Source organism: Anticarsia gemmatalis, chromosome 10 (genome assembly GCF_050436995.1).
Source record: "Anticarsia gemmatalis isolate Benzon Research Colony breed Stoneville strain chromosome 10, ilAntGemm2 primary, whole genome shotgun sequence".
NCBI classification, from domain to species: domain Eukaryota; kingdom Metazoa; phylum Arthropoda; class Insecta; order Lepidoptera; family Erebidae; genus Anticarsia; species Anticarsia gemmatalis.
In genome coordinates, this window is record NC_134754.1 from 4,240,178 (window position 1) to 4,255,838 (window position 15,661).

At 35.9% G+C, this 15,661-nt stretch overlaps 1 protein-coding gene across 1 annotated transcript; it reads right to left on the minus strand.

Moving 5' to 3' along the window:
• Window positions 1-10,859: 10,859 nt before the first annotated feature.
• Window positions 10,860-15,300, minus strand: LOC142975944 (toll-like receptor 7). Its single transcript, XM_076119107.1, has one exon. It carries the CDS (start codon window positions 14,996-14,998, stop codon window positions 11,126-11,128), a length of 3,873 nt encoding a protein of 1,290 aa, XP_075975222.1. The 5' UTR covers window positions 14,999-15,300; the 3' UTR covers window positions 10,860-11,125.
• Window positions 15,301-15,661: the final 361 nt, after the last annotated feature.

Sequence of the window (15,661 nt, forward strand, 5' to 3'; positions counted from 1 at the left end):
TTGCTCGCCTTTCAGATCTTAGTCATGTAAGAGGTATGTATACCAAATTTCAAGACGTTTGGATAATATTTAGGGGTTGCACACTTTGGTCACCTTTGAAAATGTATGAAAAAATACTCAATTATCAATATTCATCACATTTATTGAGAAAACTAGAAATCAAAACTCTAAATAATAATATTCTTTGGGTACTAAAATTTATATATATTATGACTGACGATAAACAATACTTATCAAACAATTTTATAAGATGGTAGCTTAGATTTAGTTTACTTGGTGACGGCTTTTCCGTGATTTTTGACTACCATCAACAAGAATTGTTTTTGTTGGTCGTCTTTCACCGTTTCATTAAACTTTTCTTATAAGAGAACTATTTCTCGTTCTGCAGTATTAATTACCTTCAGAGCATTTACTTGGATCCTTAGTAAATCACTGCAGTACTCTGTCAAATCGTGGATTCCAAACAACTCGACTCTTTGTTTTTTTTTGTTACAAAATCGCTTACTATAGTTTCTTTAAAGTCCAGTCCTTTACCTTCCAATTACTTCAATTCTTCTTGTTCTGCGGGTTTTCCTTAACTTCTTTACGTAAACGTTCATCAAAACAAGAACACGTTTGTTTCTGATAGATGTCAGACATCTTTTGGCCGCTGAAATTTTTGTGTATGTCTGGGTAAGAATTTAATAACTGTAGTAATTCAAGGCTTTGGAGCCCATCGGCTTATAAATGAAAAATGAATGAAAATAATTTTATTGTTGGCAATAAACAAATATTAAAACATTATAGGTGCCTCGTGCCAACAACGGACGTATATGAGACTGACAAAATTATCTACTCTCTTAATTCCTTTTGAATCGCGTTGAAGTATGTTCAATTGGGGAGAGAAAAGAACAATTTTAAGTGCATAAAAATATATTATGCTTTAATCATCTGTCTTGCCTGATGGAATTCTGAAACTGAAGTTGATTTCAGTCCAACCTTCTAAATAAAGGGAGTGAGAGTTGTAACAACTCTTTGTAGTCCTCTCTTGGATGGTTTCCGTCCCTTAGAATACCTTGAATGTAAGTAACCATTATCACACGTTGTTTTTCTAATAATCCTTGAATAGGGGAGTCTTTGTCTCAAATTGTTGTGTATGAATTCCTTACAAGGGTACTATTGGCTTTCGTCCACACATCTTGGAATTTAGCACTGGTAAATTTAGCGGTTTTTGAGAGTGTTTGTTTCATTTTCTTACGGTGATAATTTAACACTAAAGTACTTGCTCTTTTGAAGGAAGTCTAGCTCTTAAAAATTCATAAATAGGCACTTTTTCTAATAACCAAATACCTCTTTTTAGTCCCTATGTTTAAAATAGATTACTAACCTGCGACAAATATAATCCTACATAAGAATTATAGAATAAAAACCCACACTTGCACAATATGGTACAAAATTCGAAATTATACTATATTAAGATAAAAGTCACCTATGTGTGCAACCTTTAAATATTGTCCAATTACAATGAAATTTGACTGAAATGTTGTTTGTACCATTGAGACTTAGGGGCCGTGCAAAGTCGCATTAAAATAACAACTTCAGAAAAATGAAACACCCTAATGTAGAGTGTGCTGGAAGCTTGAAACATAGCTGAAAAAGTGATCTCGTAATGAAATTTTGGTTGATGTAATAGGTGGATTTAATATTAGTCCTCTACCCTTTTTTTTCCGGCATAATGGACTTAAAGACGAAACCTATCCTTTATTCCAGAAGCAGACCTCTGCATAGCAGTGGGATAAAAAAATAATAAATTTGTTTGTTAATGTTGTGCAGAATTTTTATTTATGTACTATTCAAGACAGAAGATAGACGCGTTACCGTTTTCTGTCATTTCAACTAGAGCATTTAAGCAATATTTTGCCTTAAAGTGCTTATGTACTCAAGCTGTCTTATCAGCCGCAACAAGATATTACTAGTCATGCTAACGTCACAGAACAAAATATTAAATAAATCAGCATCAAGATATCAATTTACAAAATTCTACACCTCATAAACCAAAACGGTATGAGCGTGCTCTTACTTGAACTTGTTACAACACCGTGTCTAACCTGAGATAACTTCTCAGTAACAATTTACAACAAGCGTTGCGTGTATTTTCAAGATTAACAGTTGAATATAATTGTAACGTCTAATCGTAACGACTATCCCATTTGTTTAAGCCCTAAGCAAGAATGTAGCGTAGCAGGTTCCGTTATGATCTGTCTAACGAAATATTAGAGCAACATTCTAGTTCTAGGCTGTTGTAAAGCTTCGTGTTATGTTTACTTATAAGCACGTACCGTGCTTGTATTACTCGTAAGATGGATGTTACCTTGAAAGGTCGTTTGAATGATTTTTACCTAGGAAGAAACCGAATCTTAGTTCTATTAACTTGTGAAAAATTACAAATAGCACCGAAATAACAAAAATCTGAAGCACCATAAATGGTCTGGAAATAAGATTGAAATACAATCAACATATCAACATAAAAAAATAACCAAAATGTGTCGAACCAAAACGTTTCTAAATATCATAGCTGAAGACTGATAAAGTAAGGACCATCAGTACAAGTAGAATAAACCAACCAGCTGATGAAGGGTTCATATTATTATTTCAAGACAATGTCATTGTACATCATTACATTCTTATTTTACCCGCGTATCTCTCCCATTTCAATGAACTAACATGAGCTACCCAGTACGGCCAGTACTATATACAGTTTAGTCTACAGTTACAAAAGACAGTCGACACTGTTGATTATGCCAATTATCTTTCATTGCGCTCAACTACTTAATAACAAAGAATGTTGGGATTAATAAATTGTTTCAATTAACACTCGAGCGCTTCAGCTGGTGGATTTTGCTTCGTTTCAAATTGATTAATGTGTGGTTTGATTTTGACAAATAGTGCACTACTTGGAATCTTTCTGAGGCCATTGTTCTGCTCAATTTTGTATTTTGAAATGCGAAAATTTATTAAATATTTGGCAATACGTTACTCTCAAAACCTGGACACAGAACGGTAATGGCTGCTGTTGACTAGTGACTTAATACCCAGCAGCCAGTACAGAAAAGCTATCAATGATGATGATGATTAGATATATATAATACTCTTGTTGTAGTTAGAGATTGAAGTTGTTCAAGTCTCCCTATGATTTCCGAAACGTTCCTATATGGCTGGCATTGCCCTTGAGAAATATCTGTGCTCTATTTATAAGAACGAAACCATTGTCAACGTGTCAATGGGAGCTTAGCTCATTAACAATTAACTATAAATTTCCAGAACATATTAAAATAATAAGTAGTTGACTGTCAACTAATGATCAAGTAGGTACATTGTATTCTAATTGCACAAATGTTCACTGCGTACTGGGCCTACCTACAATGTAAATAATAACTCGGACATGATACAGATTCTTATATAACTACTAAACGGTGTGGTCAATGGTTCGGGTCATGGTCGTTTTGTTCCCATAGCGTTTATCACGATCTCCAAGTGTCAACCACTTCAAATGACCTGTGACTTTTAAACGGAGTAGAATACCTCGATTTTCTACCATTATCGACTACCGACAACCAACCTGTCATCGAGAAATTTTGTATGAAAATCTGACTAGCGCCTCTGACGGGTGTCGTAGAAAATATTTTGGCAGTACATTCTATATGTCAAAATTTCGATACTCGACAGTACCGACTGTATAGAATGGTGCTAAAGGAATTTTAAAGAAAAAATCTTACCTTAGCTATTTTTACAAACTTTGGCGCCCGAATACTGATGTCTCACGAAATTAATTTTCAGTGCCATGTAAAGTACGAGCCTATCGACATTTACCGGGCGTTTTGCCAAACTCCTGGCTGCTACAGAGGATTTCCTAACAGAAAATCTGACTCTAACATTTGACTTAGGACCCCGTGATAAAGTGTCGCACATAACTTAAATATTGGAGAATAGAAAAGACGGTATATCCGCACTAATAGTAGAGACATTTTTATTTGGTTAGCCCCTAAACCTTTCGAAGTACTATTCAAATTTAATTTATATTTACAAGAAAGCTACAATCTACCAAACGTTACGCTATTATCTGAAGAAATATAGTGGTTATCGAAAACATGAGTATTTCAATTCCTAAAGTTATTAAGTAACGCTATGACGTAAGCCCAACCGTACAAACGCTACCGTAAATCACTTCCACAAACTAATATTTAAAACCGGCAATATTACTATCATTCATCGGCTATAACTATTATTTTTTCTACAAGCCCGTGGCACCGGACGCGACATCCGTTTAGAATCGTGACCACCATCACCTTTGTCAGTCGGCTTTGTAACTCCTGGGCTTGAATGTTTAATGCTATATTAGCTCATACTTGTATCTGTTTTGACTGGGAATTAGGATATTGCACCTACTGTTTGTTGAACTGGCTTTTAGCTTTGACGTCGATGTTTATCTGCGCTAATAAAATAAAGAGATTTTATTAGGGGATAGCGGATGTGTTTAAAATTATCCATCAATCGATAGTCGTAAATTTTAAATTGTCATCTGCCTTATGACGACTGACGTACGACTTGAGATCACTAAAACAACTGCCGGCGTTATTGATTTCTTAAAAACTTACATCGTTAAAATAAATAAAAAAAAGTTGTTTGTTTTGAGTCTATTTCGATTATTATAATAAATAAATATCGTGTGATAACCGCAAAAAGTATTACTTTAAGATTTTTTATGTAATAAGAATTCGACTTACCTCAAATACTATAACAAACAAAAGCGAATAATTCTCTTCAAAGCCTTGTTTAATTTTTACATCCATTAGAGCACTGCTCTCGAAGTGCTTCTACAGACAATTATTCATTCGCAATGGATACGACTTGTACCGGTTGTACTCCGAGCTGATACACCGCTTACTGGACACACGCCAAAGTGAATTTCCGATTACGGTAAACAGTATACCGACTGGATTTTGAGTGGCTTTGGAACTATTGTAAAGATCATTCAGATTTGTTGAATGATTGCATTGATGTGATTGTTCTGATTCGAATAGAGAGTAATGAGGCTACGAATAGTGTGCTTTTAAGCTTAAATAGTCTATGGAGTGCAGTTACAGGTATGAGGAAGATGTTTTACCCTGTCTGGGTCTGTTTTATAAGAAACCAGAAAATGTGTCTAATATATAGCAATATCATACATACATTATCCTACCAGATAGGACTTTAAAATAAAGTGAGAATTGATATACATTTTTGTAGATTATTACTTGTAGTCCTCTAGCAGTTGGCAATCATCTTAGATTATATTTTACTATAAGGTTTAGTAGTAACTATTGGTTAAAAACTTGTTAACATCTTTTGTACATTTTTTATACGTTGTCCTACCTTTCTAAGAATAGTGCTACCCCATTTACGGCTGTGCGTGTTGTACAAGCTCCTTTAGGGATTATCCAAAGGGAGAGCAATAATGTCAATTTTATTATTCAAAGAGCACGTTACTAGTTGACTGCATTTTGACTTGAACAATAATAAATAAAATGTATTAAGGTAAAACATTTTTTTTTATATATTTAGTTTATTTTTGCTAATAGAGAAGCCATAGCAGTTACATAAAAGTACCCAGCATCGAAACACTATTACTAAGATACGAAATATGAAATTTCCTATGGAAACAAAACTTTTTACAACAACAACAATATATTTGTATATAAACACTTCGTTAAACGCTCAAAAGTTCACAGCAATTTCAATTAATTAAAAATACTCCTATTTTAAATGGAGAGTAAACTAACGACATTCAGTGCAGTTACGCGTTCACTTCCTTACCATTGCGCCATCCATATCAAAACACATAACTGTCACAACTCTGAGATAAAAGGCGGCGCCTTTCAGTCTCCTATCTGTCTAAAGTTTGATTATAAAACAGGAAACTAATATATACTCACAGTCCATCTAATATATCGATTTATTCACGTCAACTTCCTCTTTCAAAAGCTATCTAAAAAAACGCGTTACGCTCTCTGAATAGTTTCTGGGTTAAGGGATCTTTCGCGAGGAGAGATCATAATTTGGTGGCCGCTAAGTCGTATTCAATTAGCGTCTTCATTCATTGTAAGACATGCTAAAAGTTGATTCTTTATGGTCAAGGCTTCAGGCGACTTGACTATTTTCACGCTACGACCAGTAACTCACGAAAGTTCGAGTTCAGAAAATATACCTCAAAAATTCAATAATTTACCGTTTTTCCTTCGTAACGGTTAGAGAACCATCGTTATTATTGACAAACTGCAGCACTGTATTTGTCAGATCAAATTGTACCAAATTCTTCCTTGAAATCTTGTAAGCAGAGATTTTCTCCATCAGACCTAATATATGAAGTTTACTGGCGGTCCGCCAAAGTGAATTTCCGATTATGGTAAATAATGTACCATACTAACAATAAAATGTGTCACTTTGGTTCAGTTTGCTTCTATGTTATTGTGTTGTGTGTGCCAAGATTGTTCGGAACCATTTGATTCAATTCTGATAGCTATTTGTTCGACTTTGTATGAAAATTGGTTTGAGTTCAAACGTTTGTTTCGAATTCATGTCGGTATACGAATAAATTGGTGGTGTTGGCTGCGAAAAGATCATCCGAGCAAGTTTAACTAGCATGTTTCCTTGCTTTTATGGACAAAGTTGTTTAGAACACATAATAGTTGGAACTAGTTAAAATAATGCTTTATTTTGTACGCGTTTTGGTCATCGAAAAATACGTCGTTATAGTAGGTAACAGAACAGGCTTTTCTATAATCGATTCGTATACACCAATTCGTACATCGGCATCGAATGCCGACCATAGAGAATTTGTCACTTACCAATATGTTGTAATTCTGAATTTGCGTTTGTTTTTGCCAATTATTTTAATTCAAACTATTAAACCAATTAAATGTAAAAATCAAAGCAATTTTACATTTAAAGAGCGTTAAACTAAGCTTCGTTCATAGCCTGGTGAAAAACACTACTAACAGTTTTATGACGTCACTACCCCCTAGTGCATGAGCTTGCACTAATCTTCAAAGACAATGCTTTACAATAGGCGTGACATAATATTCAATGAAGAAACGAGTTGCGTCGCCATAATATAACGGGACTATTGATAAATATGTTGATACTTTGAAACAAAACTTGTTACCTGCTATTGTAGTGTACCCGTTTTGTTTTGAATCATGTTTTACTTGTATAAATGTGGTACTTCTTTAAGTAGTAGATACTGTATTATGGAAGTTTTATAATAGTATAAATGGGCAAAATTTTATGCATAGTTCGGTAGATGAATGTTAGTTACTTTTCGACTCAAAAAAGGGCAACCAAAAGATAATCGTTAATCGGTTTATGCGCCTTCGAATAATTTTGGAACATAAAATAAACGTGACAGATTGAGGACCCCCTTATTTATTTAAAAGACGGTAAGGAAGGGTACGAAGAATTCCACTAGCGGCTAAGTCCTTACTTAGCCTTTAGCCTTATGTGGCCTTCCACATCGTTGACATGTCTTGCAAATCTATATAAATAAAATCATATAAATATAAATGACCCTCACCAAATTAAGAAGAAATGTTATTCTATTCTTAGAACTGCATTAATAGTATTATTTATTTATTTAATTCATTCATTGACTATTCAGTTCATCAAAGAAAGCTCATGACTGTAATTACGAACTTGTAAAAGCATTAGACAAATAACTAGAAGATATTTTCTTAGAAGGCATCTCATTTCCTGATACTCCTTTGCCAAATGAAACAGGACATCAAAATGTATGTGTACATTTATGTTATTATTCTTAATTTTCTTTTGCTATATAATCAAAGGTATATTCACGTGAAGAACTCTGATCCTTATGTTCGTAGAGTTTGAGATGAAAATCGCTTGTACTAATTATACTTATCCCATTCCCTTGAGAGTTCAATGGGTGGAATTAATGTCACGGTTAGGTTGTGCACCGTACAGGTATTTTCACACCTGTAGACATACATATTTATAGACTACTAAGACACTGCATCTATACATATAAAATAGATTGGTTGAGTTCTCAGAGACAGTAATAGATCTTTATTACTTTTCTAGTTTAATACAAAAATCTCTAATTCCCGGTTTCTGAGTACATTAGGTGGTAGTTTAGCTATTACCGCTAAATGTACTTCAAAAAGCGGGGGTAAGAAATATCGATCACACAATCTTACAAACGTTTTTGACTCGTACAACACATAACCTAAGAAACCAGGCATGTGGCTAATTCTCTTTCGTTTCCACTTAAAGTTATGAAAGTAAAGTCCAAAACTTTTTGGCACATTTGATAATGATATTTAAAATTAAACTAAGGTGAACTGTAACCTTCTGTACAGACTACACAGACAGATTTTGTGGAATGCAAGTGCGAGTGCAGGTCCTGGTTTAATGCCGAATTCCGCCAATATCATTGGCAAATACTATAGGGTTTTACTTGGGTGATAAAACGAAACAAAAATATTATAATAACTCCCGATAATGTGCCTACAAAACCTATATATTCACTTTTAGCCAATAAAATTGTAATTTTATTTTGATCTATTATTTGATGTTTGATAAAACTATTAGACACGCTATGTAATTATAAACACAATGCAATAATATAATGACCTTAGACCGAGGCTGGAGGTTAGGCTGTATTTTAATTGGTCATTTATTTTAGACACTAGTAGTAAATTGCTTAATGGATGTAGGTTACTACTGAAACTTTTATTTTTGTAGCCTGAAATGCTAATATCAGAAATTAGAGATATCATAAAGACATAAAATTATAAAAAAAACTACAATACTCGTACAGACTCGCACTAATACTTTGAACTAAATACATTAAACAATATCATAATATTAAGTTCTTCGACAAAACACATTATATTTATGTGTTTAACGTTGATTGATTAAAACAACATTGAACTTATCTCTTCACATAGGTAATAATATTTTCGATTTCTATTCCTGAATATCTGAACTTTTTGAGAAATATTTCGTTACTATGGTTTCACTTTAAAATGTTTTTGTTACTGACATACAAAAATGTTTTTAATTACAGGAACAACTAACCACAGCGTACACTAAACACCTTAGCACAACATGACCAACGCCCCATCGATGTAAAGTCTCAACAAACCTCACAATGTTTGGCGACCCTTATACTGAGAGCAACGACAGTAATTTACTGCAACCGAAGGAACTGGCGACCTTTACCATAACAGGATAGTACTTGAATACTTGCATTAGGATTGTTTAAAACAATGTTTGTAGCTTGTTGCACTAATAGGGTTAAGCAACCTTTCAGAGGTCAGTTTATTGGAAGGTGAGCGGTCAGTGGTCAAAACTATAGTTGTACCATAGAGATAAAAAACAAACTATAATACATATGTATAATAAAATGTGTAATTGTCTTTGAAATATTGTAAAAAAGTTCGATCTACTAAACTTTATGATTACTTTACAAGTATCGGTCTATTTCCAAAACCGTTTACGAACTACTACTGAACAAATATTTTCCACAGTTAAGGATAAGTCTAAAAAATTAATAGTGTATTGGATTTTTGTAGACTACGCATTTGATTCGATTTTCAACTCGATCAAAGCGTTGTTAGATTCTTCTGCGAAGGTATTTTAGTAACAGAAGATTGTGCAATTAATGGCCGTGAACTTGCATCAGTAGCTCGATTTTCTACTACTATCGACTATCGTCAACCGACCTATCATCGAGAAATATTGTATGGAAATTTGATTAGCGCGCGTTGGTGTCGTAGGAAAGGTTTTGACAGTACCTACATTCTAAATGTCAAACTTTCGATACTCGACAATACCGACTGTACAGAATCGCGCCACAAGTATACGGAGACTGTGAATGTGTCGAATAGCATAACATAATCTGAACGGTAAATAATGTGACTCTAGTAAAATATCACTATCCAATATCTATACAATCAAAATATTATGCATGAATTGTCTCTTGTAAATCGATAACAGCTACCATGAAATTTCTTCATTTGAATATGTGGGAGAATAACATCAGCCTCTTCTAAATCCAATTTATATTATAAATTTTTGTATTATAAACCTCATTTGAAATATAAATGGAGTCGAAATGGTGCATTATATGCTTTTCTCTCACACGTCCAAATGTAGATATTTCATGAAGAGACACATTATTCAAGAGAATTTATTTTTATTTTATGTATAACAAAATGATCTGAATAGAATCTGTGTATGTATAATTAATGTAATAATCTTTTTAGATTGTATATGTATGAAATAACGTATTGATTGGAAGTTTAAATATCTTATAATTATTTAAATTTGAAAATATAATCTCATCTGCACCACTGAATTGTTATTAGTCCAAAATTCCTCAAGGCAATTTAAATTGCTTTGAAACAGATTTTTGTCAACTTTTGTGTATGTGTATTATGTTACAAAACCTATGCAAAATGTTTGAAAAACGATTAGTCTTGTAATTAACTATATCCACTCAAAAAATATAAGTATGAGCACTCGATTTGAAAAAATCTAATTCTGATATCGCATAAACAGACATGTGAGTTAGTAACTGTGTTCTTTGTTTTCAACTCAAATAATGTAAAATGAAAGAATACTGTATCTTTGCTAAAGATTTTCATGTATTCCAATGTAGAGTTTCTAAGTATGCTAAACTAGAAGTTTTGATATTTATATTAGAATTAATAATGTTCTCGTTTTCATTACATTAAGAATCTATTATGTGTTTTAGTGTGTAGTGTATATAATGTTGTATGTTGTAGTTTTAAGGAGTTTGAAATAAAATATAGGAATTATAAATCTTCATCACTTTATTTTATTTGTATAAATAACCATATTACTGATAATAATATAGAATGATCACTTGTTTTCGCTATTTACAATCATATACTACAGCAGTCTTTAAAATTTTAATATCTATACACATGATAACGAACAGGCAATAATAGTTCACTTACATACATTTGGTATAGCACTTATAGACTAATAATTACAATATTTACAGCGCGCTACTAACAACTACATACATATTTACAACTTTGACTGGAAGGTGGGCTCTCGCCCTCTAGACTAGGTAGGCTTGCACGGCATTGCCAGTGTCTACGAGAGGCGGCGGCGGCGGCCACTGGCGCATGTCGCGCCGCCTGCCCGGGGCCATGCCGTGCTCTAGCGACGAATAATCTGAGTCTATTGATGAGTAGATGTGATCTGAGATCGGCCTTCCATCCGGCCCATACGCCACCGCCTGTGTCTGTCTCACAGCTGACGGCGACTGCCTCACCTCACTACTGTACTCCGGAGGGGCACTAGCACCTTGCGAGGAACTCAACACGGGTGACCTCTCAGGAAAAGGCAACGTACGATTCCCACGATTAGGCACCGAAGAATCTAGCGTATAAGTATTCAGATTCCGCGCCTTATGATTCGGCGGCGTATCTGGCATCATATACCTCAGTCGTTTCCAAAACCTTTTCTCACCCCATCTCAAACGCGACCCTGTTTTTAGGTAGGGACGCAAATCGGGGTCGCACATCGCATCCGCCACAACTGAGTATTCTTCTATTAGTACTAGTTTATAAATACACCCTTTCAAAGCGTCGTGCAACCCTTGTCGGAATTCGTATCGGGACCATTCCGTTTGCATGAAATTTCTCGTTAGTATGATGATGATTCGTTTCGATGCTTCCGCGGTCTCGACTACGGGCGGCGCACATTGCATGTACTGAGCGCCGTGGTGTGGAATGTCTCTATAATGGAGGCAGAGTCGGTATGATGGATTCCCATTTTCCCGTTCTAATTCGTTCGCCAACAACTGAACAACAGATTCTTCATCTTTCGGGCTGTAGCAGACGTATGCATCATATAGCTTTTGGCTCTCTTCAAAAGCGCCGGAGAACGAAAATACTCTTATTCCACAGTTTGTGTACAGCCATACTCTTAGTGAATCTCTAAAAAGAAATAGTACGACGAGAGCCAATAAAATTAACATAAAGCCGGTAAGCGTCGAGACCATCATGGGAACATAGTTCGACACAAGCATGTTTCCGATGACTGAATTATCAGCATAATAATCGCTGCAGGCTGTACCGTTTAAATTGAGCTCTTTTTTCTGTGGCGGCTTCGCGTCGCCGTTCCAACACCATACGTCGGTTATGTCAATGATTTTTTGTGCGTTCTCCGCCAAATATGCAGTTAATTCTTGTAAGTAGCGACACTTGCACGACCATAAGTTGTTGCCGAGAGACAGAGCTTTCAAGTTGGGATTATTATTGAAAGTCCACACACCAAAATCAACTAGTCTATTGCCATCTAGGCGTAAAACTTCTAAAGATCTCAACGAGAGGAATGATATGTTAGCGATATGGCTGATAAGATTGTTTTGTAAGAACAATTCCTTGAGATTACTCAGTTGGTGGAATTCATATCCTTTCAATTCCTTTAGCTTATTGTTACCCAAGTGAAGTATCTGGAGAGCATTTAAGCCGGCGAAAGTTCTGTTTTGAATACTATCGACGTTACTATTGTTCACGTATAACGATCTCATTTTTTGTCGACCGATGAATACGTGATTCTGTAGCTCCTTTATGTTATTACCGTCCAAAAATACTTCAGTCGCGTCCATTGGAATTTTATGCGGTATTTCCATTGAAGATTGTCCGGAACAGTCCACTACATTCGTATTCCACAATGGGTCGTGGTAACACGTGCAATTTTGAGGGCAGGTCATTTCACAGTCACACGCATCGTAGTCACAGCAATGACAGATGGCAAAACAATGAGTCTCATACTTACAAAGAAAGTCTGTAGTTTTTAAATTAGTTAAGGGCACATGAGTTCCACTTCGAGTGTTCGTCATTTTACACAAAACATTTTCTAAGTCCATCACACGCGGGTATTGTCTCATCGCGGTCATATTGTTTATGATCGGTAACCACTCCATAGCACAGTCACATTGAAACGGGTTGCCACCGATATAGAACTCCGGTAAAGTCTTATTCCCCGGCACTGTAGATAAACGTAGACTATTTAGTTCTAGATGTACAATTTCATTAGCGTACATATCCACACGCGTCAAGTTCTTTTTATCGAAAAACGTATTCACATGAATATTATTTAGAAAGTTATTATTTATAAACAACAGTTCGACACTATTAGGGATCGCCATTGGCGATATTTCCACTATACGATTATGGCTAACGTCCAATGTCTTTATACGGATTTCATCTTGCAACTTGTAGTAGTTACCCAAGTGTTCAATGAAATTGCCGTGAATGTCTAACCACTTTAAATTGCTGGGCACAAACGCGTAATCGAACCACACTAGATGATTTTCCGATAAGTTGAGCCACAAAAGGCTCGCAAGCGTTGAGAAGACACCGTTGATATCCGACAGGAAATTCCCGTCGAGTCGTATGGCCTCCAGTTGCGCATTTCTGCTAAATGTCCCTCTCTCGATTGACTGGATCTTGTTCTTAGCGATATTGAGCACTTGTAAGCTCGGTAAGTCCCAAAACATTCCGACGGAAAGATTCCCAATTTGATTGTCAATCAGTCTTAGTCCCGTTAATTGGTTCAGATTTTTGAACGAACCATTTCGGAAGTCAGATATTTGATTTTCCCCGAGGTCGAGAGTTTTGAGAAAAGACAGTTCCCATAAAGCCTCGGGAACTTCCAAAAGCTGATTAGAACTCAAATCTAATTCTTTTAAGTCGGAACAATTTTTGAAAGCTTTGCGGTCTATATTTACAAGCAAATTGTTGTTGAGAGTCAATTTGCTCAAAACAAATAGACCGTTGAATAAGTTCTCATCTATTGTGTGAAGTCGGTTCTCAGCGAGGTTTAGAGTGTGTAGATTATATAGCGGCAAAAATGCATTTTCTTCAATATAACCAATAGTATTGTTCTTGAGGTTCAGTATTTGTAGGAAGAATAAGTCTTTGAAAGTTTTCCCATCAATTCTCGTTAAGGCATTGTTTGATAAATTCAGTACAATCAAGCGTATTAATCCCAAAAATGTTCCGTCGTCAATGTGATTACTGGTAAGTTGATTGCTTGATAGATCCAATACAATAAGCTGCTCCAAACGATGAAATATTCCTCGAGCCAATTCAAAAAGAGTATTATCGTTAAGATATATTTCTCTCAGTTCTCTAGCGTTGGCAAAAAGGCCTTCAGGCAGTGTGTGAAGATGGTTGTGTGATATGTTAAGAACCCTCATTGATACAAGCCCATTGAAAGCTTCACTTGATATGTCTGAGATATTATTGTGTTGCAGATACAAGTGCTGCAAACTTCTCAGTTTTAATAATTCAGAATCCTCCGGGAGAGATTTGATTTCATTATAACTTAAATCCAAGCTGTGTAAATTTGATCCGCAGCCTTGCCCGAATCCGAGTTGTCCAACAGTCCTTATTCTATTGTGCGTCAAATTCAATGTGCTCAAATTTTCCAGCGAGCAGAATACGCCGGAAGGAACAAATTTTATGTTATTCTGAGCGAGATCCAACGACTGCAGTTCCGACAATCCATTAAAAGCGTTCAGAGATAACTCTAAATTCTTAGTAGGGCTCCACTCGAAGTTTTTGGAGCGTATCTTTAACTTCTTGAGTTTTTTCAGTTCATTAAAGGTGTTGTCTGGCAATTGTAAAAGTTTACAATTATTTATTGACAGTTCGGTGAGGCTGGACACAGGGTTGAAGTAGTGAGCTCGCAGCGAGCTTTCAAACAGTAGTAGATGATTGCACTCGATAGCTAGTCTGTTGGTGTCCGACGTGACGGACACGATACTGCTGCCGTCACCATCGAGGGTCCGTATCCTGCAGAGCACTCCACCGTCCGATCCTCGGTCCGCGACCCGAACGCATTTGTCCGAGCCGTAGGGTAGCACCGTCGAGCCGACGTGCACCAGCGCACAGAATACAGCCACAGCGGTATACATTATCACAGATTTTTCATTTCACCACAAAACGTCTCATAAACACACCCCGTGGGTCGATATCACCATTTCCGAAACAAAGTACGTGGTACACTCGAGCGCTGAAGAAAAACTTCCTAGCATTTCACTGCACTATAGTTCGTGATGTATGTTGTGTCCGAAGTCCTTGGTGAACGTAATTGATAGTAGTTTTCACTCATTAATAGTTGTTTGTCGTTTGAGATCAGTTTGTGTATTAAATATTTATTGCGTGAAGTGTGTACCGGCGCGTGGTGTAGCACGACCTTTCCGCGGCGCGGTTGCGTTGCGACTGTCAAGCGGAGCGCTTGACTCGTGCAAGTAGCAGTGGGGGCGCGCAACTTAGGCCCCCCTCGCCCGCGCCCCTCGTAAGCTCTTCTCGTGTTCAGTGACGGCACGTAGCGCTATCTAGTATCGAGTGGCGGTATTAATATTTGTTTTGGTTGGGCTTACTTAAGTTATCTTCGTTTGCTTTAAGAATTGTAAGGTCATGGATAGAAGATAATAATTTTTCACACCATTTTACAAAGCTCTAATGTCTTTTTTACTATATGAAACTTTATTTCAGAAGTAACTTTAACACTGGTTTAGTACGTCAGTATTTTTAAATAAATTTTATCCGTCCGCCATCCATAAAGTTCATACATA